Genomic DNA, 23,093 nt, shown 5'->3' with positions numbered 1-23,093 from the left:
AATCCTTTGCGTTGATATGGACAACTCTGTATTTTTGAGTGTTGTCTTCAGGGGAGGAGGTGGAAGAAGGAAGAAAACGTTACCCACACGAAAACAGTTTCTAAGACGAACCACGTCTGCATCATGAGACTTTTGGCAACACGCTGCCCTAACCTGTCACTTTACTTGCTCTTTACCTGACCCATTTAACCCCATTTCCAAACCCAGTAATTCAAAAGCCAGGTTGCCTTTGTTCAGCCTTCAAACATGAATACGGAGGAGGGTGCACTTGTGCATGGCCAGAGCCACTCCTGGGTAGGGCTTCATGAACACGGTCAGCTTCAAGAGAGCTTTTGCCCAGATGGAGTTTTGAGCACTTTGTGGGAAATCAGTAGCCGGGTTCTCTCCCTCGCTCCTAAGTTCACGGGTGCGCACACGGGCACGTACAGGAACAGATCATTTCTCAAACATGCAAAAACACACACTTTGAGGGGTCTGCAATGCACACACGTGCATTATGGCCCAGGGAAGGGGTGAAACCTGCTCGCAGCCCCTCTTCTTTCCTCTTCAGAGCTCCCGCTCGCCTTTCCCCCAGACTTCGCTGGAGCCAGGAAAGCCACGGCTCCGGCTTCACAGCCTTTCAGCGTCCAAAGCAAGAAACTGTTCAACCTGGCAGCACGAGAGGAAACAAATAAAGAACCTTGAGGGACGTTACCCTTTTTTCCCTCGACTCAAGGAAAAGTAGGGAGAGGAAAAACCACCGCTCTGTAGGGGAAGGGTCCCGCTCCAGCAGCCGCGCGGGCACGGCGGGACGGGACGGGACGGGAGATCGCGACCTCGCTCCGCTGCCCCCCGAGGCCGATGTCCATCCCCCCCGCAGCCCGTGCCAGCCCGCCAGGGCACCCCGCGGGCTCCTCGCCTCCCTCCCCTCGCCCCGCGGCAGCCTCGCATGCGCGGCCGGGGGGAAGGAAGCGGGAGGGCACGAAATTCAAATCGCCGCGGAGGAGGGGAGGGGAGAAACCCGGGGAAAGGAGGCAGCCGGGGCGAGCGGAGCGGAGGAGGGAGGGAGGGAAGGAGGAGGGAGTGGGAGGGGAGTGTGGAAGACTCTAAGGGAACGCGGCAGAGGCCGGGAGAGGAGTCACGGCGGCCGGCGGGGGAAGGCAGAGGTGCCGCGGGAGGACAGGGCGGTTTCGGGCACCCGCGACCGCAGCCGCCCCGACCCGCCCGCCGCGCTCCGCCCGCCCTCCATCCTTCCCTCCCTCCTTTTCTCCCGCCGGCACCATGGTGGACAGGGGCCCCTTGCTGACCTCGGCCATCATCTTCTACCTGTCCATCGGGGCGGCGATCTTCGAGGTGCTGGAGGAGCCGCACTGGCGCTCGGCCACCGAGGACTACAAGCGGCAGAAGACGGAGCTGCTCAAGCAGTTCCCGTGCCTGGGCCAGGAGGGGCTGGACAAAATCCTGCAGGTACAGCGGGCGCGGACGGGGCCGAGGGGGGGCAGCAGGTGCTGCCGGGGCTCCCTGGAGCGGGAGGAGCGCTGCCAGGGTGGAAAACCAGCGGCTTTCCCGGGGAAAAAAACCCAGCGTCGCCGCGTCCTCGCGGAGCGCGGTGCCTGAAAGCTGCTCCTGGAGCGGGAGCGCGGGGAAGGGCTCCTAATTGTTCCTAACCGCTTAATGATAGAGTGATTAAATGGGTCCGCGTTTCCTCCTACTTCCCCCCCTCCCCCCCCCCAAGTGATAAGGGAGCTCGGGGTGAGCGTGGGTTTCGGCTGGAGCTCCCGCACGCCCGGCTGCTGCTCTGCCAGTGAATGCAGCTCTTGTTTTAGCGCCCGGGGTGGCTCCTTCTGCCTCAATAGATGGTGTGTTGTGAGTAAGGGAAGGTGAAGCCAAGCGTCTTGATCCTCTTCTGTCTGGTCTGGCTTCCTTTCCCCTCTTTTTTTTTGTTTGTTTGTTTGTCTTTCCCTGCTGAATGCCCCCCTTATGAGGGAAACGTGTCTGGGGTCCGCGTGTGCGTCCCAGAGGGCGGTCGGAGGAGCTGAGAGAAAGAGGGATGGTGCCTCTCATGGGAGGATGCTTGTGACTCTTGCCCTGTTATTTTTGATTTGGGAGAATTACTTCTTTCTAAGCCATAAGGAGTTGATAATCATAGAATCATAGAACCACCAGGTTGAAAAAGACCTCTTGGATCATTGAGTCCAACCATTCCTATCTGACACTAAACCATGTCCCTGAGCACCTATCGTCCTACCTTTCTCAGCTGGCAGAATGCCTCTAACTAATTATTAATCGATGATGTATTAAATCATGGAGTGGTATAAGCTGGGTTAGTGCCTTGTTATGGATGTGGTGTCCATTAAAACGTGGTGGCAAGCCATGGTGACCCATGAAAAATAGGCTGCCCAGATATGTAGGGCTCCAGTGATGAGATGGAGTCATTTGGGACTTTATTTCAGAAATGTTTATATTGACTAGATCTTCTGGACATTGTGTTTGGGATTTTTATTTTGTTTTATTTTGAAATTCACTAGAAGTCTACTAAAAAGTTAAAATACAGGAGACTGGGGAAATGGCTCATTAGTTCTATTGGTGTAATTGATACTGTGCTTAAAAGAGGATATGGTTCTTGATCCTAAACATTGTGGTTTAAATTCTCTTTCTTCAGTTGGTGGCCACTTTCTGTCTGCTTCAGATAGCAGAGCTTCTGGTGCCACTGTCCTTATTGTTACCATCTTAGTGCCCTCTTAAATGGGTTTTTGTGGTACGCAGTGGAATGGATGGATGGAGGCTTGAAACTATAAAGGGATGCTGGAACATGAAAGTTTTTTGAGTATGCTTTTGCTGTTTTGAAATCATACTCTAGGTTATATCCCAAAGCTGTTTTAACATCCTCAAGAAAAAACCCAAACTTATTATTTGGATCGGGATGCATGTTAAGCCTGACATACTAACTTGCTGCAGAATCTAGATTCTGGCTCAATTTAGGATGAAATTCATGTTGGTGTGGGGGAATCACTAGGGGTTTGTTTGGTTCCCTCCCCCATGATCTTTATCACATGTAATCCTGAAGTGGCAGAAAGATTCTTCTTAAAGTACCAAATGACAATTAAAAAGTTATTGGGCAGTTCATTGGAATAGACTGTGCGATAGACAGAGCACACTGCAGAATGGAGGTGGATGCAGGAGCAGCGAGGAGAAAAAAAAAAAAAAAAAAAAAGTAGTATAAGGCAAACTAATTGATTTAAGTACCCACTGAACCATGTGGAGGGCCTTCCCTCTTCAGTGCGTGTTAGCTCCTGGTGATATTGTATCCATGTGATTTCTGTTTTGCCTCTGTACTACTTCAAATCATACCTTTCTTTCCATGTCCAGTCTTGCTAGTCTGAACCCTCATAGATACTCTGTTATAATTTTAAACTCGGGTTAGGTAAAATATAAGTCTTGGCTTGCTCTTGTTTCCCTCTTACTGGTAACTGGAAACTTCACTACCTGCTTTCTTCCAGACCTGTAGTTTTGTTTCTGTTCTTATTCCACTTTTATGTGAGAAGTGATGGAAAGAAAGTGTCATTTCTTACTGAGGAGGATGGCAGGGTGAAATCTAGCCTTGCTGAAGCTGTGTGGGGTGGGGGGAGTCATGTAAGGGCATCGAGGTTTCATCCTGAGTAAACTGTAAAGTATGACAGAAATAGTCTTTGTAGTTGCCCTTTCTCAACCACTATCCAGGCTGCTTCTGTTGGGTTCTGCTGAATGTTTAAAACATTACTAACATCTGTTCTCTGTCGGCAAATCCTGATCATCCTGTTTTGCATATTAAACCTCCAAATTTATTCTTTTACAATACATCTGGAATGCTGTTGATTTGAAAATGTGCATTTCCATCCCCCTTCAACTCCTACCTCTGTTTTGTTCCTCCGATCTTCTTCCTCTAGGCTCTTCAACGGAATCCCTGAACTTGTTCTTGGGTTTTTGCATTATTTGACTTATTTCTCTGCTCTTGTCTCTTTTTCCTTTTAAAATGGCTTTCAGTCTTCATCATAGAACCTTTTCTCTCACTTTGCTTGTGGTCCCCACTGACACTCGTGTGCCTCTACACAGCCACCTTGAGCTTTGCTATAATTTTGTTGACATTATTTTTAATATCTCCATTTAAAACACAGTGGATAACGTTCTTCAACAGATATTCCCAACTGTAGAATTTTAAATGTTTGTCAGTAAAACGCAAGGATGCAAAAAAAGTTCAACTTTAACTAACCATACCAATTTTGTTTCCAGAAGCAGCCTGAGAGGTGACAAGGACTGACTTACTCAGAGACCGATCTCTCTGCTGCCCTTGTTCCCCACCCAGGTTAGCTCTTGTGTTCATCTGAGCCTAATGTTAGCTGTAAGTGCAATGGAAACTCTGTGTGGAATGGCTACAAAGTTAGATCTGTAGTGGGATCTTAACCACTTAAGCAGGTTATCAGCATAGATTCTCAATTCACTTATAGACAAGTATCTCTGTACCAACAGTTTAAGTGATTATTAAGTGGGCTGCATTAGGTGAAATACTGTCTAAAGTTTATATTCTGTAATAAAGATTTCATAACACGTTACAGTAGAAATACTGCAATAAATGTTTATTGACATGTTCAACACACTTTAAGAAAACTCATAAGCTGAGTATTGTAGGATATGCTGAAAAAACCCCAACCTTTTTCCTCAGTCCTAGCTGAGAAACACCTAAAAATAAAGTTATTTAAAAGCAGCTTTTAAAAGTCTTTTATGTCAAGAATCCATTTGCTGTTGGTTATTTTAAGTACCATATTACTTATCATAACCAGAAGAGGTAAGGAGAGAACTTTAACTCTTCTTGGGCTAATGGTACGTAGACCCTGATTTTGAAGGTGACTTACTCTGGACAGTGAATGGGCTGGTTCACACCTGGCCATGCTCTTCTGGGTAAAGCTGACTGCTCAAATGAAAATGTGTCTGAAATGCTTCACATGACCAGTTATGTAGTCTTCCAAAGACACTCAGCCACAACCATATGTTAACACAAAGAACTGTGTAATCTCTTCTCAAATGTACGATTGCCTTGGAGTAGAAATGTTTCATAACACTGTGGATAATCTGCAAAAATAAACATTTTTAATAGTGATGTAGCTGCCATGTTTATCAGCATGGTAGAATCTTAAAAGTAGTGTAATGCCTCTGTCTGTTGATTGAAAGTTTACAGCTTGTCTTTGCTGCTGTGGCCCAAAGTCCTGGGACACTTTAGGAAGGGGGAAGCCAGAGATCCAGAGTCATGGCACCTTCACCTACCCTGTGAGAATGAGTTTTGGAGACTGAAGCAAATGTAAGGCAATTGAAACATTTCCCTCTTCTCCAGTTCCTTACTTTTACTTGTTGTTGCTCCATCCTGATTGTGAAACATCAACTTAACGATAGAGGAGCTATTCATGCACGGAGGAGCCCTCTTGACCCTCCTGTCACTATTCAGAGGAGCAAAGATGTGCCAGCACTGGGCCACATCTATCTTACTTACTTACTCTTACTCCACCACAGTCATCAAAAAACTAAATGTTTCCCATTCATAAACATCAGGGCTAGTAAAAAGAAAGGGAGGAATTTGAAGATGAGTGAAAATGGTCACTTTAAAAGCATAGCAATAAAATAAAAAGAGAAACTGCTGGCTCCGTTTTGGGGAAGTAGACTAACATACTTAGTTTGAGAACGAATAATTGAGGTCTTTATTTGAAAAGCACATAAGACTCTAAACAGGCCTGAGATAACTTTAGAAACCTAAATGTTTAGACTTAAAGCCCAGTGCTGTGAACAAACATTTAGAAGACTTTCAAGGAGAGCTTCTGCTAAGGATATACGTGGCACAGGGGAGGTTTATGCCAAAGGAAATAACAGTCAAATGGCTTAATAGTAGTTTCTCCCTTCTGTTTTTTAAAGCCAGGATGTCTTTTCCACTCTCATATACTGACAGGTGTTTTTACAGGACTTTTATTTTCATTTGAGAATGCTGAAGTTTGCTTCTAGATTTTTTTATTCTTGGAGTGTATGAGTTTTATTATGAAACTTGAAAAAAATATTCTCTAATTCTGGTCTTAGTTTCCCACCATGCTTTACTTCCAATCTTCTACCTCGGGGTTTAAATCTATGTGCAATACTCTTGAGAGAGTCTGCAAACTATAGTTTTCTTAAAAACTTGATCTAGGTTTTAAGTACTTTTCGTTAGTTCAACATTTAATAGAGAGGTGATGGCTCTTGCTTATGCTTTGTAGCAATTTGTTTTCCAAAGGAGAGTTAATAGTGGCATATTTTTCTTAATCTTTCCCTTCCCTTGTGGTTCTTCAGGGAGTGCATAAATGAGATTCTAGGCTACTAGGGGTTTGTTGGTCTTTAACTTCCTGATCCTTTCCATCTAAGGTTTTGAAGATGAGGGGGACCAAATAAGAGACTGAATTCCTTAGCTGGAATTGCATATGAGCTGTCCCTTTCAAGACTTAAGAATTTTGCATGGGCTCAACAAAGTAAAGCTGAGCAACTGTCAGGCAAGCACAAGTGACTGCCAATGGAAAAACCTGCAAAGTGGTTAACAACTACATCTAATACCTCTTGTATAAAAACTTGGCAGTGCAAATTAAGGTTTATGTCTGAGAAATAGGTATTACTAGATTTTTCACATGTTTATCTTTAATTATGCACCCTCTAAGTTCAGCAGGGATAAATTAAGATGAAATTGTACGTCCATAGTTCTCTGTGCAATCTCGGACTATGAGTTATGGATATTGCCACTGTAGCATTAGGAGAAGAAAACTGAGGACAGGCAGTACTATGTTACTCCACAGCTTTTCTCTGTGTGTTTCCATGTGCAAAATCAAATGTAAGCAGGCATGCTTTTCTGTTGTGTTGTGGGTTTTGTTTTTTCTTTTTCCCTGTTTAACCATTAAATTGTTTAAACTTCCTTGGAACGTAGTTAAACAAAGCTGTTAGCACATACACTGCAACTCTCTTAGCTGATGGGGCAATAGCAATCGATCAGAAGTTATAATTTTCCTGCTATGGGCTTTCCCTTCTTCCTGCTGTGGGCTTAATTGTTGAGTATTCTTGCAGTATGTTGCCTTTCCTTTAGTTTAGGACAGAATGTTCAGATTACCTGACATGTTACCTTCTGCTGCTAGTTGTGTTTTCAGGCAAGCTCTGCTCTAGAGACCATGGTGTGCAAGATTTGAGAGTTATCAACAGCTTGTTGTCCTAATAGGTCTTGGAACCCCTGTTTTGTTTCATACTATATATGTAGTTACTGTGAGATATTTTCTGTAGCCAGTGAAAACTGAGTGTAGTGATGACTTTATATAGATTTACTTTTTTATAAGAAATTATTTGGTTTGCTATTAATATTGATTAAACCAAATTAATTGTTTAGCTTTTCTCTGAATGCTGTTGAACTTCAGAGCAATCACATTTCATGTTAGTACTGCAAGTAGATGTCAACATAGCAACATACAATCTGAAACAAGCTGGATTGCAAGTGAGAGGCAAAAGTTTGATTAGCATGGGAGCAAGTGCCAGTGCTTTTGCGCTTTGGTGGTATAGACCTGCTGATCACAAGGCATGTATTTGCAGAGATTTTGTTTTGTGCTGACTCTTGTATGATTCTGTGGATTGAATGCCTATGAGCAAGTAGTTCAATTTCTTCTTGGAATATATCCTTAGGTTTTGTTTAGTCCAAAATGAGTTCAGCTCATAAGCTCTGAGCCTGCTCTATAGTATGAGAAACATCTATGATAACAGGACAAACAGAAGAGCCACATTTCATCTAAATTAAAATTAGTCACACCTGAAGCTCTTTGTGGTGCAATAGATATCCTCAGGAAACCACACTTAGAAGTAAATTGAACCCTTAAAATGTTCTGTGCAATATGCACTTAATATTTTTACTACTCCTGTTTATTGAAGGGATGGCTTAGGCTTGAAGGCATAACTTCATCTCCCTTTATTTCCTGTCTTCATTCTGATTCAGATTTCTAAACAGCGCTGCTGGTTCTAGTGTTTCTAGATCTTTTCTTTAGAATACTAAGTTCTTTAACAGGGAACTTCAGACTGGTAGTTGGCTTTTTGGGTCCATCCATCTTATTTTATCATGTCTTTATATTAGAAGTCTTAGTTATGTACTTATAATATTTTAACTGTAGGCAGGAGAGATCATGCCCAGGCATTTCATGCCCTAGCATCTCCATCTACAGTCAAATCAGTAAGGAAGTTAAAATTTCTCTTTGTTTTCTCTTTTTTTTTTCCTTTTTTTCCACTGTGCTGTGTGAACACTAGTATATCAAACCTCGTATATGGTTCTTAAGAGAAAGAAACATGAATGATGAAAAGGGACTAGGGAACTAATAATAGATCATATATTGTTGCTTCTGAATCTGAAATCAAGTTCCTTTTCTAACATTATGTGTATCTGTAGTGTTTCTTGTGACGGACATGTTTTTTTTCAACTTCTGTTGTGGAGTCAGTTGCTACAGATCAGCCCGTCTCTAGGACTATATTTCTGCCTTAATGAAAAGTTAGACACAGATCATGATTGAGCAAACTGGCAAATATGAAATTGACTTTGTTCTGTGGCGGCATCTTACAAGTATTGTGTAAGCAGGTTCCAACTGCTAAGAAGCAAAAGCCAGACCAGTGTGTCTCTGAGGTTGCAACAGATGCAAAAAGTCCCAATTGGACCTGTCACGGGTCTCTGTGTGCTGATCCTTCTTAACAACAAAGATGTCAATTATTCGACGTTAATTTGTACTTCAAAGTCAGTCATAAGATTGTCAGATAATCGCAGCTAATGAGTGGTAGCCAATGAAATTTGAAAATAATTCTGCAAAAGGTTGCAAAAATCTGAGGTGGAAACCATAGCCAGGTATGATACAGTATTTTTGTTGGCTTGGCTAAAATTCAGATTCAACAGTGATGACTTCTGTGTGTGACCTCCAAGTGCTCATATTGCTGCTCCTCTTTTCTACTCCAAATCTGCTCCAAGGAAGTGAAAAAAAACCTTGGGAGAACAGTTGCTCAAGAATCTTGTGTGGTCCCTTGCTCGAGAAACAGCAGCTGTAAGCATGTTTGCTCTAGCCTATGAGAAAAGTGCATCTGATGAGTCTCCTCCAGGCACCAAAGAAACAACGGAGGTGTTTGGAGCAAAGCAGCTGTATAAAGAGAAGGGGTCCAATCAAATTCACTGGTGGTACTGACTTCTCTCATGGCTTCTCTTGCAGCAGTCTGGCTGGAAACCTCACCCTACTACATGCACAGCTGTTTTAGTTACTGCTAACCAGCTTCACAGACTGTAAAGCAAGTATGTGAAAATCAAGTTAAATAGTTGAACTATGATAACTTAGCAGTTAAGTTAGAATTTCAACCTTCAGGCCTGTGTAAGCAATGTGTACGTGACTGCAAAACAACAGAGGGCAGTTCTGTAATCAACACTTGCCTTGTTGGCACAAGGGTTTTTTGAAGGGCACTGCAGCTTACGCTTAGAAAATCACTCTCTTTTATTAGTATTAGTGCACTCCGAAAGCTTTTCACCTGTGTCACTATCAATTTGCCCTCTTTAAATAGTACTCGCATGTTTCTGACAATGTTTTTTTACAGCTTTCAGGGTGGAAGGCAGGAAAAGGGAAACTAAGAATGCAAAACTTTGAAGTGGCCGTTGTTGTAGCAGCAAATCCAGTAGCTAACTTTATTGTGTCTCTGTCATTCTTTACAGTAATACAAGATTTCCAAGGTAGTATCTTAGCTGGATTAGTGATAGGGTAACTGTGCTTCTTCACGAAGTTGCTACAAAGTCTCTGCAAGGTGCTAAAGCTGTCAATTTGATGAATGGAATGAGCATAGATATCATTATCTTACATTTAAGAGAAGTAAAATGTAGTTCACACTCTCGAGTGTCTTGGCTTTTTTTGCATGTAGCTCGGCTCTGCTACAGTTAGACAGTTGGTTATTTGGACAGATGTCTGCGCAGCTGGCTGCTTCTTGTTGTTTCCTAGTGGAGAAACTAGACACACTAGACATTGAGTAGGTACTTTCAGCTGAATTCTGTGCATCTTTCTTAGGAAAGCAGTCTTGCTTATTTGACATAACTGCAACTCTTCTGTGGTTTTGATGACTCTCTGAGTTTATTGTATGCTGAGTAGCCTTTAAGCTTGAGGGTTCTTAGCAACGTTGGGAGTACTTCCTCTGTTTCAGCTTCTAAGGAATTAATAGATGCCTGCCAAATGGTTAGAGATGTATGTCAGTTGCAAGAAATCCAGGCTAGGAAGGAAGAGAGTGTAACAAACTGAAGGCACCAACTGTAATTTATCTGCCCGCTGATCAGTAGCAAGGAGACAGTGAAGTGGTTTGGCTTTCATACATTGTCGGGGACAGGAAAGTTGAGAAATGACAGGGCACGGAGTCTGTCGATTACCTGCCACATATCAGTGCTGTACATCTCTCTTTGCCTTTGACTTGTCTTGGTCAGGTGTTTAGGAGTGACCTGCAAAAACATGGGAAACCTTGGTAGTCTTAAAACTGAAAGATTCTTTTTTTTTTTCAGTTGATTAAACTTGTTTTTTCAGTTATTCAAAACTCTTTGTACAGAATACATGCAATTACTTGTTTGCCATCAGTTTTTGCCCAACCACTGAATATGAGACTGAAAAAATTATTGAAGTGGTATCTGCGCTGCTTTTTGTAAAAGTTATTGACTGGAAACTCCTTTGGGAAGAAAGCTCCTTCTGAGTACTTAGCAATATACTGCTAAACATAATAAAATAGCAGAAGGTTGTGTTCCAGTGTACATGTTGTGTGTATGTGTAGTTTTTAATGTTATACCGTTCCTGCAAAAATGGGGTTTGTGTGTATGCTAACACAACTGTGTTTAAGAAATATTCTAATGCATAGGTAGATCTTAGTAGTAAACTGATTCTATTAAGAGTCTAATTCACTCACCCAACAGAAGAAACAATAGACTAGGCAAGTTTTGGTAGTGCAGGTCTGAGAGTGTCTAGATCAGACTGTCTCTCAGTAAGTTTATCTTGGTTACTGATCACACTTCTTTCTATCCTGCCATAACTGTGCTGGCAGATCTCTGTATCTATATGTGAAAATATTTGTACAGAGTAGCTTCCTCTCCTTCCCCGATCCTCCTCAAAGATCAGTATTGAGCTAATCTAGTGTTGAAGGGATTTATAGTAAGTAACAGAGCAAAATTTTCCTTCAAGTTAAACCCCGGATAAAGCTAAATACATAGTAACAGCAATCTCAAAGCCAGTAGCCTTTCTATGGCAGGTTTTTCTCCCTTGTTACTTCTCTGAACATAGTCCCATCACCTTGCTATTCATACAAAGCATCCTGTCCATGTTGATATTGGAAGCCTGCCTTGCCTTGCCTCCTCCTCCTGCTGGTTGATGGACCGATACAGGGAGAGGGTCTAGTGTGGTTGAGGTTATGTAGTTTTTGGTTGACCCTGGAAACTTTGTTGTTTGTTTTACTAACTCACCGCCTAGTTTCTGCCCCAAAGAGTTAATAGCCGACAGTGTGCCTCTTTCTTGCTCCTGTTCTGTAGTTCAAAAGTCTACTGATTTAAAAATGTCATTGCATATAGTACTCTGCTCCACCCAAGTCTGATCACTTTTAGTTTTGTTTCATTGATTTGATGCTGTTGGGACAAATACTATTTTTATTCTAGCATACATAAGCTCACTGAACTGTCAGACAAATAACAGTAGTTGTCTTATCAGGATGTGCTGCTTTTCTTTTGTTTTTCTTTCTTTTTCTTTTTTAATTATTTCTCTTCAAGATAAGTTGTTAAATAGGAAATTACCATTACCTGTGTGATGCTATCAGCACACTTTGGCAGCAGCTTTTGGTTTGTCTTCAGAGAAGGAAGACCCCATATTCGATGTTGTATTGAAATTTGGAGATTAAATACAAATATGCTTGTGAAACCAAGCTACTAAGAAACAAACTCCAAACAATTTTTAGGATGTTCTAACAAAACTGCTTTCTGTAAATTTCCTAATCTGAAGCATGTTTTTATGCATGGTCGTAAAGGAGAGATCTTAATACATCTAATGCAATGTTACATTTGCTGCAATTTGTTTACTGAGTTGAAGAGCTTATTTAGGCCTCTGTAAGGAAAGTTGTCAAGCTTGGATCTCCTGTATTTTGACTTGTCCTAATGTACAATTCTTATACACTGAAAACACAAGAGAGGGGAAGCGAGAAGCTTCATTTTAAAACTCAGCTTCCCCTTTAATTTCTCATGTGCAGTATCAATGCTTTTCTGTCCAAAATATTCCAGTTTATACCATGTTATGTGTGGGTGAAAATCTGCAAAGATTAACAGGATTCCTGGGTTGCTGTTCCTGGTCTTGAGGCCTTGCTTGAATAAGAAGAGGGGAAAAAAAAAACCCAACAAATTGCAACTCCTCCCCATCTAATACATTAATCTCAGAAAACTGTTTTTATTGATACTAGAATTGTTTTGGTTTAATTTAAATCTACTTAGATCAATTGATGCTAAACTGAAACCTATTATTTTGGAAACAGACTGCTGCATAGGCTAGCATCTGCTTATGCAATCAGTACCAACTCTGTTGCAATAGTCTCATGTAAACACTGTCTGGTTCTAACCCTGCCTGACATAGGTCACCAACTGGTGTGAGGGCTTGATTAAACTCTTGACTCTTCTGCTTCCACTTTCTTATCTCTAAAATGGGGACCACAGCATTTTCAAAAGCCCTTTTGAAGGGGAGTTGGCTACATTAGTCACCACGTATGTATTCAGATAGGAAAGAAGCCTAATCTGCTATTATAGATCATTCCAATTTCTTAATTTCAGCTGATTCAATGTAAAAATTGTTTGGGTTTTCTTTTCCAATGAAGGAAAAGTGTGTTATAAATATATTGGCACAGAAGCCCTCAAAATGTTTTGGTGAAAGCTATGAAATAGTCTCATAGGTTTTATTTCTGAATGAGAGTAATCTGAGGCCAAAGAAAAGTTGGGGCTTTCAGCATCTGCAGAACAGCTGCAGTTCTCATGCAGCAGTAACCTTTAGTTAATCTGCCTTAAAAAACATGTCTATGTGGAACTTGGGAAAGTGAAAGGGAAACAGTTTTATAATTGCATTAATCACAAGGGCAAGAGAATGCGTTAAAGCACCCAATATGCTTTTCATCAAAATAGTTTATTAATTAGTTCATTAAACTGGGATCTAGTCCTGAAATTAATAGGGGAAAAAATCCATATCAACTGTTAAATTCCGTTGTCATGATCTGTCAAGTAAGCCAGCTGCCTCTTCAGAACTGTTGATATTTGTGTCCCTTGCACGTAAGTGGAAAGGAAACATAAAGTTAAGCAGTGCTAGTTCATTCAAGCATAGTATTTGCAGTATCACAAATGGGTAATCTTCAGTGTTGAATTCTGCAATGACAAAATAATTCCAGTTAGCTAATTTGCTGAATTATGAGTTTCATTTATTATTCAACTCTGCAGAAAGTCACAAAAAGGAAATAACCTTTTTGATCTCTTTCCATTAATATCCCTCACATTGTTTGTCCTATGAATTATGACTTATAGGAAAATTAACTGTCCATGCTATACATCATACATAAGCAAGTCTTGTGCATGCTGTAAAAATATTGACATGCCTCCGAGAGGTTAATATCCTTACAAATTAGAACTTTTTTCCCAGAGGAAACAGTTATACCTGTTTGTACTGCAGAGTGAAAGTACAGCTCCATTTGTCCAAACAAAATGGTTTTTTTTCTTATTAGGCTCTTAACACCCAAGTATTAATTATGAATTGACTTCAAGTTTCATCATACAACAGAAAATGTTCTGAAAACTTGAGGTTTTATTGTAGAATTAATTCATTCTCTCCTTTACTATAGTTTACCTTAGTCATTTTTTTTCAAGCATCCGGGCTGGAAGGTCACTATAAAGGGTGCTGCCAGTTGTTATGGCAAAGAGAAGGTTGGGAGTAGGACAGCAAGGGTTAGTAGTTGAGAGAAAATTAGTCTTTCAACTATAATGGTTTAATTTGCCAAAAAAAAAATTCAGAATTCACCATGTAGCAGCTTACAACTGCTTGATTTATGATCAAACAGTAGCTTTAAGTTCTTCTGTCCTTTCTCTTAGGGACTTGATTGTATGCTTGATTTTATTTCTAAGAATGACAACTGCCAATGCAGCCAGGACAGAAGTCATTATTAGACAGTTAAGGTACAGAAACAGCAGCAAGTGTTTCCAAAGACCTGACTGCTCACACTTTGTGAGCAATTCTGGTTTGGCCTCATCTTGCGGTGGAAAGGGAGAAAGGGACACGTGCTTAGGTCCAGCCTTCTTTGTGCTGAACATCATTTTGTGGCCTTATTGATGAATTTACTGCATGAAAACTGAAGCCTCAGACTTGGGGGGATTCCTTTCAGTAGAAGCAGTTTTCTTTCTGGGAAAGAAGCGGGGAGTTTCCAGGAGGATAGAGGAAAAGGCAAAACACGGAACTTATTGCAGACCATGAAATCAATAAGCATTATCCAAATCCCAGCTGGGCAGAGGTCAGCAGGGTTTCCACAAACACACATGTACACAATGAGAGGACTTTTTGGAAAATGTTTATGTGTCTTTTGACTGAAAATTTCTCAAACTGTCTATTTTTAAAATACTGTTTTGTAAAATAGAGATTTATGACTGAAAGCTGCAAAATGTAACTTTTGTTTTGCCTTTTACAACACAAAAGGACAAAGACCTACCCTTCTCTTCACTGCCCTGCCCTGCTCCCCCTTCCCCCTCCCCTTCCCCCCCCTTCTGTAGTTTCTGCTGCAATCCGTGATTAGTGTTCTGTTTCCATTATCAGCTGCAATATTTTTATGCAAAATTTATTCACTCTGAAGAGGATAGCTCTTGTGTTACATTTATACATGTAGATGTAACAGCCATCTGTAAACCTTCAGTAGAACAGCACTTTGTAAGAGTGCAAATTATCATTACAAAATCACTAATCTTGACTTGTATTTCTCTTACATGTGGCCTTAAAATAAGGCTTCACAAAATCAGTAGGGCAACGTGTCCACTTTGTAGAACCACTAGTGTACTCAGTAATGGAAATTACACATATTTTAATGATGCTCGAACATCATTGCAAGACATTTTTAAACTCTTGTTAGAAGTTTGCCAGGAAAAAAATAGAAAAAATATAAATTTGGCTGGTGCTGCAAAAGTTGTGGTGTTCTGTTTATCAGTACAGTTGTTTCTTTCCAAGTAATTTGTCTTAGTCATTAGTATTTATCTCTTACCTACTCTGCATCCAGTCAGTCCTTGAGGAAGAACACCTGCAAGCCTTTAAATGGTGCCACAGAAAATGGTGAATTTGTTCACTTTTTCTCACAACCCCTGTATAGAACTCCTGTTGGTAAGAGGATTTTACTGTAGGACAATAATATGCTTCCCAATGCATTATAATCCTAATAAGGATTTCAGATCCAAAATCTCACCTGTAGCATCACACTGTAGAACAATTTACATTAAATTAAACCAACCATTGTTAAGCTGGATCTTGGTTTAGATCGGGAGGTTCATCTATGCTACCATGCTGACTGCTTTGATTAAAAACTATTTCATAGGCTAAGAACATATTTGAATTTACAGCTTAATTTCACTTATGCTCATTTTTTGTTTTGTTCTTATACTGACACTGGGTTTTAAATGGCTTTTGTGTTTGTGAACTTATGCTACAGTTTCTGAGGCAGTACAAAAGAAAGCAATGATATTCCCTCTCTGCCCTTATTTTTGCAGTACCAATTGCTTTGGCTGACCCTTAATAGTCTCCTCATTATTCTAGCCCTTGTCTGCCTCCTTTCTCATTTCTTGAAGGTGGACGACTGGAATTGTAGAAATCGCACAAGCTAAGTTAAACCAATGTTTTGCAGAATGACAGTAAGACATCAGGAAAGGGATTTCAAGCATCTAGCTGTTCCTTGAAGCTCTTTCTGCCCCCTCCCCCCTTTATTTTTTAATTGATGTGCTTTTGTGGTTGAAATGCCTAAAACATATGACTGGACTGATGAGAGTCAACAAAGAAAATGTATTTGCATTTACTGCTGTAGGTTATGATGGTACTTTAATGTCAGAGAATGGGAAAGGAGAGGCAGAGTAAATTTCAGTGGGTGACTAGAACATCTTTCAATTTTTGGAGCATGGTTCTTCATTAAGATACATTATCCTTGAAACTAAAGCTTTAGTGTACAGCTGACCAAGACTGTTCACAGGCCTCTCAAATCAGCAGAGCAATAAATTTTTGAAAAAGGTGTTTATATGCTGGAGGCATGTCAAAGTCTATAATGTCACCAGATTTACAGACTGTTCAAGTGCTTGAGTAATATGAATTATAGGCCTGGAGCCATCCTTGCTAATGACTGAAATTATGCCAGTAAATGATTCTAGAAGATACAGCCAGTGTACCAGTTGATTGCTCTGTCATTACTTCTCTGAAGCTGACAGCACTGTTGGGGCTTATCACAACCCGTGTGCTACCTGCATAAAACCTTATCTTTTCTAAATAAAATTGACGACAAAACCTATATGGCTTTCAAGGGCAGTAAGGTCCAATGTCAAGATACAGAAGCTCTGGAACTCTCCTATTACTTAAGGCTATTTGAAGGAGAGATTCAGTTCATAGCATAGACTGGAGGAGGAAGTTATGGAAACTAGATAGAATTTAAGCTGTATTTTGCTATTCTGCCCTTCCTTGTGGAAGGATATAATTCAACTAAGTCAGACATTTTTTTTAGTAGTTCTCCTCTACAGGCAGGAATTTTCTGTTAAATCTACACCCTTTCCTGGAAGTACTGTTTTTCTCTTAATTTTCAGTTACTGCAGAAGTTAAGAAGCTAGGAGGATGGCACCTTTGCTCACCATCCAGTTCTTTGTGCCACAGAAGATAATTCTCTTGCTGTGTCAATAGTGATTATTTCCCAGGATATTTTCCACTGACTTCAAGACTCTCAGGCCTTGTTCTCCATGCCGAGGGACAGAAAAACCTCCAAACCCAAACCAGAGTGCACTTGCATCTTGGGAAGCATCGTCCTCAGGCAAGCTTTCTCAATTAGGTTTATTACACACCTGTAACTTACCATGCAAAACTCAAATATCAATACATTGTGCAAAGCTTGTCTTTACTCTGTTGCCAATGAAGAGGCAATGGTGCTAGTTATCAGTGCTAACTGAGCAGGTAGTCTTGCAGTACTTTACAGCAGTACCAAGACACTGTTCCTCCAAGGAGAAACAACCCTAGGGACTTGCTGTAGCTAGAGTAGAATTCATTGCAGTGATCAACATTTACATCCATATGAACTACTAAAATAACATGGTCAGCACATGAATGTCCAGTTGTAATTGGGAGAGGGCAAGAGCAGGGAATATTCAATATATCTAATGCTGACACAGTAGAAGTACCCAGGATACTTATCCTCAATTCTTCCATATCCTATGTCCTGCTCACGTTTTGTCTAATTTTGATCATCTTTCCAAACTGGTAATAGCTGGCACAATTGTTTACCTTCTGTATTCCCAAGTAATAATATGGAATTCATTTGACTGTAGACTCACAAATTGTTTCCACTGGACTGTGTCCTGAGGCCTCCAGACTCATAAATATTAGCCACAATTAAATTTTTTATGAGTCTTTCAGGTTCAAGCAAGTAAAAGATTGTTCTTTATGTCTCCTCTAAATTCATGATTTATTGCATGGCCTTCAGATACATGCTCTGCCCTGATTTTAGCTTGTTACCTTCTAGTTTTGCATGTAAAACCTTTCCCCCCTCTTTCTTGTCTGTGACTGATTAGAGCTATTTCTGGTTAATAAATTGAGATTGTGCTTGAAAAGCATGATTTGTTCTACCTAATGTGGGTTAATTAACAGATTGCCTTTCTAAAGGAACACTTAATATGGTTAAATTGTAATCAAAAATCAAGAAAATAAATGAGAACTTAAAAGAATGAAATAACAAGTGTTCCTTTCTGTGATAAATGTGTTCTCTCTGCCCTGATTCTTTTTGCCAGCTAGAAAGCATGTGAAGTAAGAGAACACAGTGGGAAGAAGAGGTGCCTGTACCTGTAGTAGTATCTTTAGGGAGAATACCCTTCGCAGGTTAAACAAATCATTTCCTTTCTTCACTGGTCTGTCAATGTCACAGTTAGGAATTAAGAAAGCTTGATGCTTGGTCACTGTTTACAAATTTTAGCTTTATAGTATTGTTCCTCTACACACACTGCACTTGCAAAAAAGGTAAAACAAAACCCAGGGCAAGTGCCCAGATTTAATTTTAAGTCTTTACTCTGTTCTTTTTGAGACTTCATTTACTGAAGAGTTTCCTGTGTTGCTTAACACACATAATTGGTGGTTTGTTAAAATAATGATGCCAAAGGGGGGGAAAAAAAGTGCTGTCATCAGTGCTTGGGAGAAGGTGTGAGGAAAACTGCTTTCCACTAAGCCGTATATTTAGAAAGAAGATTTCTTCTGCCAGGTCAGGATGGATTTCTAGGCCATTAGCCTAATAAAGGTAGGAACCTGCGACAGTATTATGCCTTCAGTATAATTTATGATGGCATTGCATCTAAACACAAGTGCTTTTGAAAAACTTTGCTCACAACACTTTTTTGAAAGTCCTGGAGCCTGTGTGCAGTAGTTTAGTAACCCATAGCAAGGATGCTTTTGTTTAAATCCTCTCTATTGCTTTGGGATATTTCTGTGTTCTTCCTCAATTCTGAGCACCTAACTAAGCCTCAGGTTAAGCATCTTCAGAACTACACTAAAGAGCAAATATTTTCCAGCGTAGAAGTATGTGTGTATAGCTAAGATGTGAATGCTTTCTAGTCCACTCTTCAAGCTCAGTCATGTTCTTTGAAGGTCATACACAAGCTTTCCTTACAGCAGAGTGATGCAGTTGTTTAGTCATTATTTTCCCTCTGCTGAAGGCCACTTCTGTGCTTCTCTGCTTTATAGTATCTTGTTTGCCTAACTGTGTTTAGTGCTGTGATTATCAGGTGTTCTTACTAGCCTGTTCTTTCATGGCTAATCAGTAAATTAAAAGGAATCTGCAGCTCCAATCCATGGCTTTCTTCATACCATGTAGTTAACTTTCATTGGAGTCTGGTTTCAAAGTCCAGTACAAGATCATGTATCCCGCTCTGTGCTTTATCCATCTACTAAACCCAAAAATGCTGTTTTAAAAAAAAAAGAATGCTGGGCACATTGGGGAAATCTCCTGTTTCTAGATGTCAATGCTTTAAATAAAAAAAAAAAAAATCAATAAAGAATTGTGACAAAATAGTCTAATTAAGAGATCAAAACCTCTGTGTGCTGTATTCTAAATTATCAGACACAAGTGATGTCTGGTTTGCTGTCGTGTTATACAACAAAACTATGCAAAGTGAAAACCAGGCATGTGTTTACATGCGTTCTTTAAATAACAGACTTAGAAGTAGGGACAGCTCTATATGAAGTCACATATGCTGGAGGCTCTATTAGGTAAGAAAAGGTATGCTTAGGTGGAAGTCCAAGTTGCCAACAGGCTAAAGTTAAGTGTAAGTGAAGGGAAAGCAATAGAGTCTTGATTCTGTAATTCATTTATATATTGAGAAACACTGGTACATTAATAGAGTGAAACAGTGAGAAGTTGCCTGGGTTAATGAAGAGTCAATGAGATTAGCTAAACTTTCTCTGTAGAGCAAGTTTTATTGTATTTCATAATTTTTTTTTATAAAATGTGTTATCTACAGTGCATTTGATCTATATATGTACCCTTCCATTTTGTATGCCAAGATACTGAAGGATCATTTAAAGTCACTTTTAACAAATTTAAGTAACATCTATAAATCCATAATAACAAAACACTGATATGTTGAAGCAGTTAAAACAAGAGCTGAGGAGAAGACTGTGGAAAATGGACAAGATAACATTCTATCTTCTGTATTGGTAGGAGTGAGAAAATACCATCTCATTCTGGATTAAATCTTGCTATTGCTGGAAAGAAAACCTTCCCCTGAAGTATGTAAACCCATATTTTGCTAGGATTTTTCTTTTTTCCCCAAGTGGGAATTTTCAAAAGTTTGCCCTTTGATAGGAACTGTATTTTAAAATTAAACTGTTGATTGAAAAATGCAAAATATGTTTTTGCTTGCAGTAGCACTTAATCAACCATTTTATAAATGCAGTGTATGACAGCAAGGGGAAAATTTGTCCCTTGCTGTTTGTACTTGATCAAAGTAAGAATGTAAATGCTGGAACTAACACTTGCTTTCCAGGGTTTGATTTTATTTTTGTTCTAGTTTAATTCATAGATAAAAGGGAAAGGATTCCTGTATTAACCATATTGACCTCTCTAGCTTTCTGGGTAATGTTCATGCATGCTTTTGGTTAGGTTTATTATTTACATCTACCTATATGCCAAACATGAGGGTTGTGAGATTTTTATTCTTTTAGAAGTAAAAGTTAACATTATTCCCTCAACGCCTGCTTCCTACTTTTTGACTCCACTTACAGTTTGACCTTGTGGTAGCGGCTACTAGCAATAGCCTCATCGTGCTATTAGAAAGAAGCTTTTTCTGCCTCCTATTTTATGTCTGTTAAAATAGACTGTACGAGTTCTACGGTTAGTGAGAGCCTTGGAGAACCTAGCAGCATTTAGTTACAGGCCAGCTGGGATGAAATGCCATGCACAGCAGTTGAATGAACTGTGGATTCACTCCTATATGTATGGTTCATCTGGAACCAGACTTGTGTAGTCAACTGATGTCCTCTTTAATAAATGTGGAATTTATTAAATCCCACCATCCTTCTCTAGCACAGGTGCTGCTGACTCATATCCTGCACCTCTTGCCCCAACCACCTTCTAACTCTGCTCTCTGCATAGGTCAGTAAACCACAGTAAAATTTTCACAAGTTAGCAAGACACAAGGGTGTTGCCTGTTGGACTGAGACAATGTGGTTCACGTCTCTTATTTTTCTTTCTACAAAAAAGGTCACAAACCATCCCCACAGAAGTGAAGTAGGGAATCCAGGACTCAGCTAAAAGACTTCTTTTTACATCTGGCATGGTTCATGTCCCAGCAAACATGAAATTCATATTGTGAACACAGATAATGCTGAGAGGGAAATGAAAGGTCAGCTTACCTAAGTCCTGCTGGTTAGCATAGTCCTGCAGAGACTGTCAAGTGGCTAAGACAGCCTGAAAGATTTGTTCATTTGGCCTGGTGCACAGGCCCTGGTCATATGCCAGCATATTTCAGTCAGCTGGGAACTTGGAGTCAAGTGAGCAGTCAGGATAAGACTGTCATTACACTAGAGATGATGGGGAAAAAAGTGTGACAGGAACCACAAATCTGTGTTTTTCTGGTGGCTTTGAGCTGCTCTGGAGGGCTGGATAGTCACTACCATCCTTCTCCAAGAGCACTTGCCTTGAACTAACTTTGTACTAAATGTGCCAGGCTGGTAGAAATAACCGTGTCCACATAGGGAGCTGCTGTTTTGTATTCTGCACTGTGATTTTGTAATCTAATCTTCAAAAGATTTCTTTTTCTCTCCAGGAGGTGATGAGATTTGATATCTCAGTACACAGACAAGTATATAGCCACTCTCCTAAAGATGATGTGGGAATAGCTGCTATTTCTGCTGCCTTGATCAAATCATTTAACCTCATGTACATTCTCTGATCTTTCTGCAGCTCTGCTACGTTGTGTCTCTAGCTACCAAAGCGAGCATAATGGCATAGCAAGATTTTCTTAGCAGTAGCGCAGCTGTGTTTGAAGGTGAAGGCTGGGAAGAGAGGTGAAATATATTAGACTCAAGACTATGTATAGGTTAATGTTAATATGAAGATTTTTGAGGAGTTAAACAGAAAATTTTAATCAATCATTACATGTCCACACCTCATGTAACTAGACAAGAAAAGTAATTGGGGGGAAAAAAGTTTCTTTGAGTTTTGCTCATTGGTAAAACCCTTAGTTGCATAGTTGGCTTCTCTTTTCCTTTCCCTACCCAAACCCCAAGTTGCCAAGATGCGCTAGTGAGGAAAATATTTTCATTGATGTGCAGTATCCTCCATTCAGTCAGGACATGTAGTGGAGGTGCTGGGGGGAAGGCAGTTGGCTTTAAGTTTCCTCTGTTCTCGCTCTCCTCTCTTCTCACTCTCTGCTGTCTTTCCAACTACTGTAACTCAAACCAATAGATTATGGCATTTATTGTTATATTAAATACATATTTGTTGCTTAAAGACTAGACTCAAAAAGTAATGTAATAGATGAGCTATGACAGCTGTCAGCCAGGATTAATATATTCCTAGTTTCACTGTGAATCTACTACTTTTGATCTCCCTGTAAAGTACTTACAAATTCAGACTGTGCCTGCGAAATATCTTCTGCTGCTTTTAATATGCTAGCAGATTTCAAAGTGCAATATGCCAACAGGGAGGGAAGTTTCTGGGTATGGTGACTGTGTTGCCTGTCTGCGTGGTGAATCTGAGGAAGTTGTTCTGTCAATCTAACTGTGACCACCCACAGACTTTTTTTCCTTCAAAAGAGATACAGAGAGAGTTTATTTTCTCTTTATTTACATGTAATCCTAAGACTATTACTCAGGTCAGCAAAACTTTTTAATGTGACTCAATTTTTTTATTATTGGAAAGATAAATATTTACAATTAAATATGTTTTAGTTGAATTTAAAACTCTTATTATAAACAGCTGACTGCTACTGTAACTTTATAGCTGGAGCCAGAAAACCCAGGTAACTCCAAAATTCAATGGGGACAAGTAGAAAGGTGTGCAATTTGCATGGGATGGATTGTTATTTTTTTTTTTACATTTAAAGTAATTTAGGAGTTACTTTCAAACCTATTTTTGATTTTTAAAAGCTATTTAGGATGTCCATGCAGCTCCTTGTACCGCTTCACCTATTTGTTTTGCTCTGCTGCTGCTGGATTTGGTTAAAATTAAAACCTGCTTAAAGATGAACAACAGTATAGAGTTTCATCTGATATTACAAACGTAATCCTTATTACGCTGGACAGTTTTATTATGATTGGCTAAATTGTCAG

The 23,093-nt window shown here is 40.1% G+C and overlaps 1 protein-coding gene across 1 annotated transcript in view; it reads left to right on the top strand.

The window, feature by feature from the left end:
* Positions 1 to 1,057: 1,057 nt before the first annotated feature.
* KCNK5 (potassium two pore domain channel subfamily K member 5) overlaps positions 1,058 to 23,093 on the top strand; it is a 36,156-nt gene continuing 14,120 nt past the window's right edge. The window contains exon 1 of the mRNA XM_009564267.2: positions 1,058 to 1,446. Within this exon, the coding sequence (XP_009562562.1) occupies positions 1,261 to 1,446 (186 nt within the window). The 5' untranslated portion in view covers positions 1,058 to 1,260. The remainder of the gene's footprint in view (positions 1,447 to 23,093) is intronic.

Source organism: Cuculus canorus, chromosome 3, assembly GCF_017976375.1.
Source record: "Cuculus canorus isolate bCucCan1 chromosome 3, bCucCan1.pri, whole genome shotgun sequence".
Classification (NCBI taxonomy): domain Eukaryota; kingdom Metazoa; phylum Chordata; class Aves; order Cuculiformes; family Cuculidae; genus Cuculus; species Cuculus canorus.
Note: the sequence above shows the minus strand (reverse complement) of the source record. Positions and strands in the feature narration are given on the sequence as shown.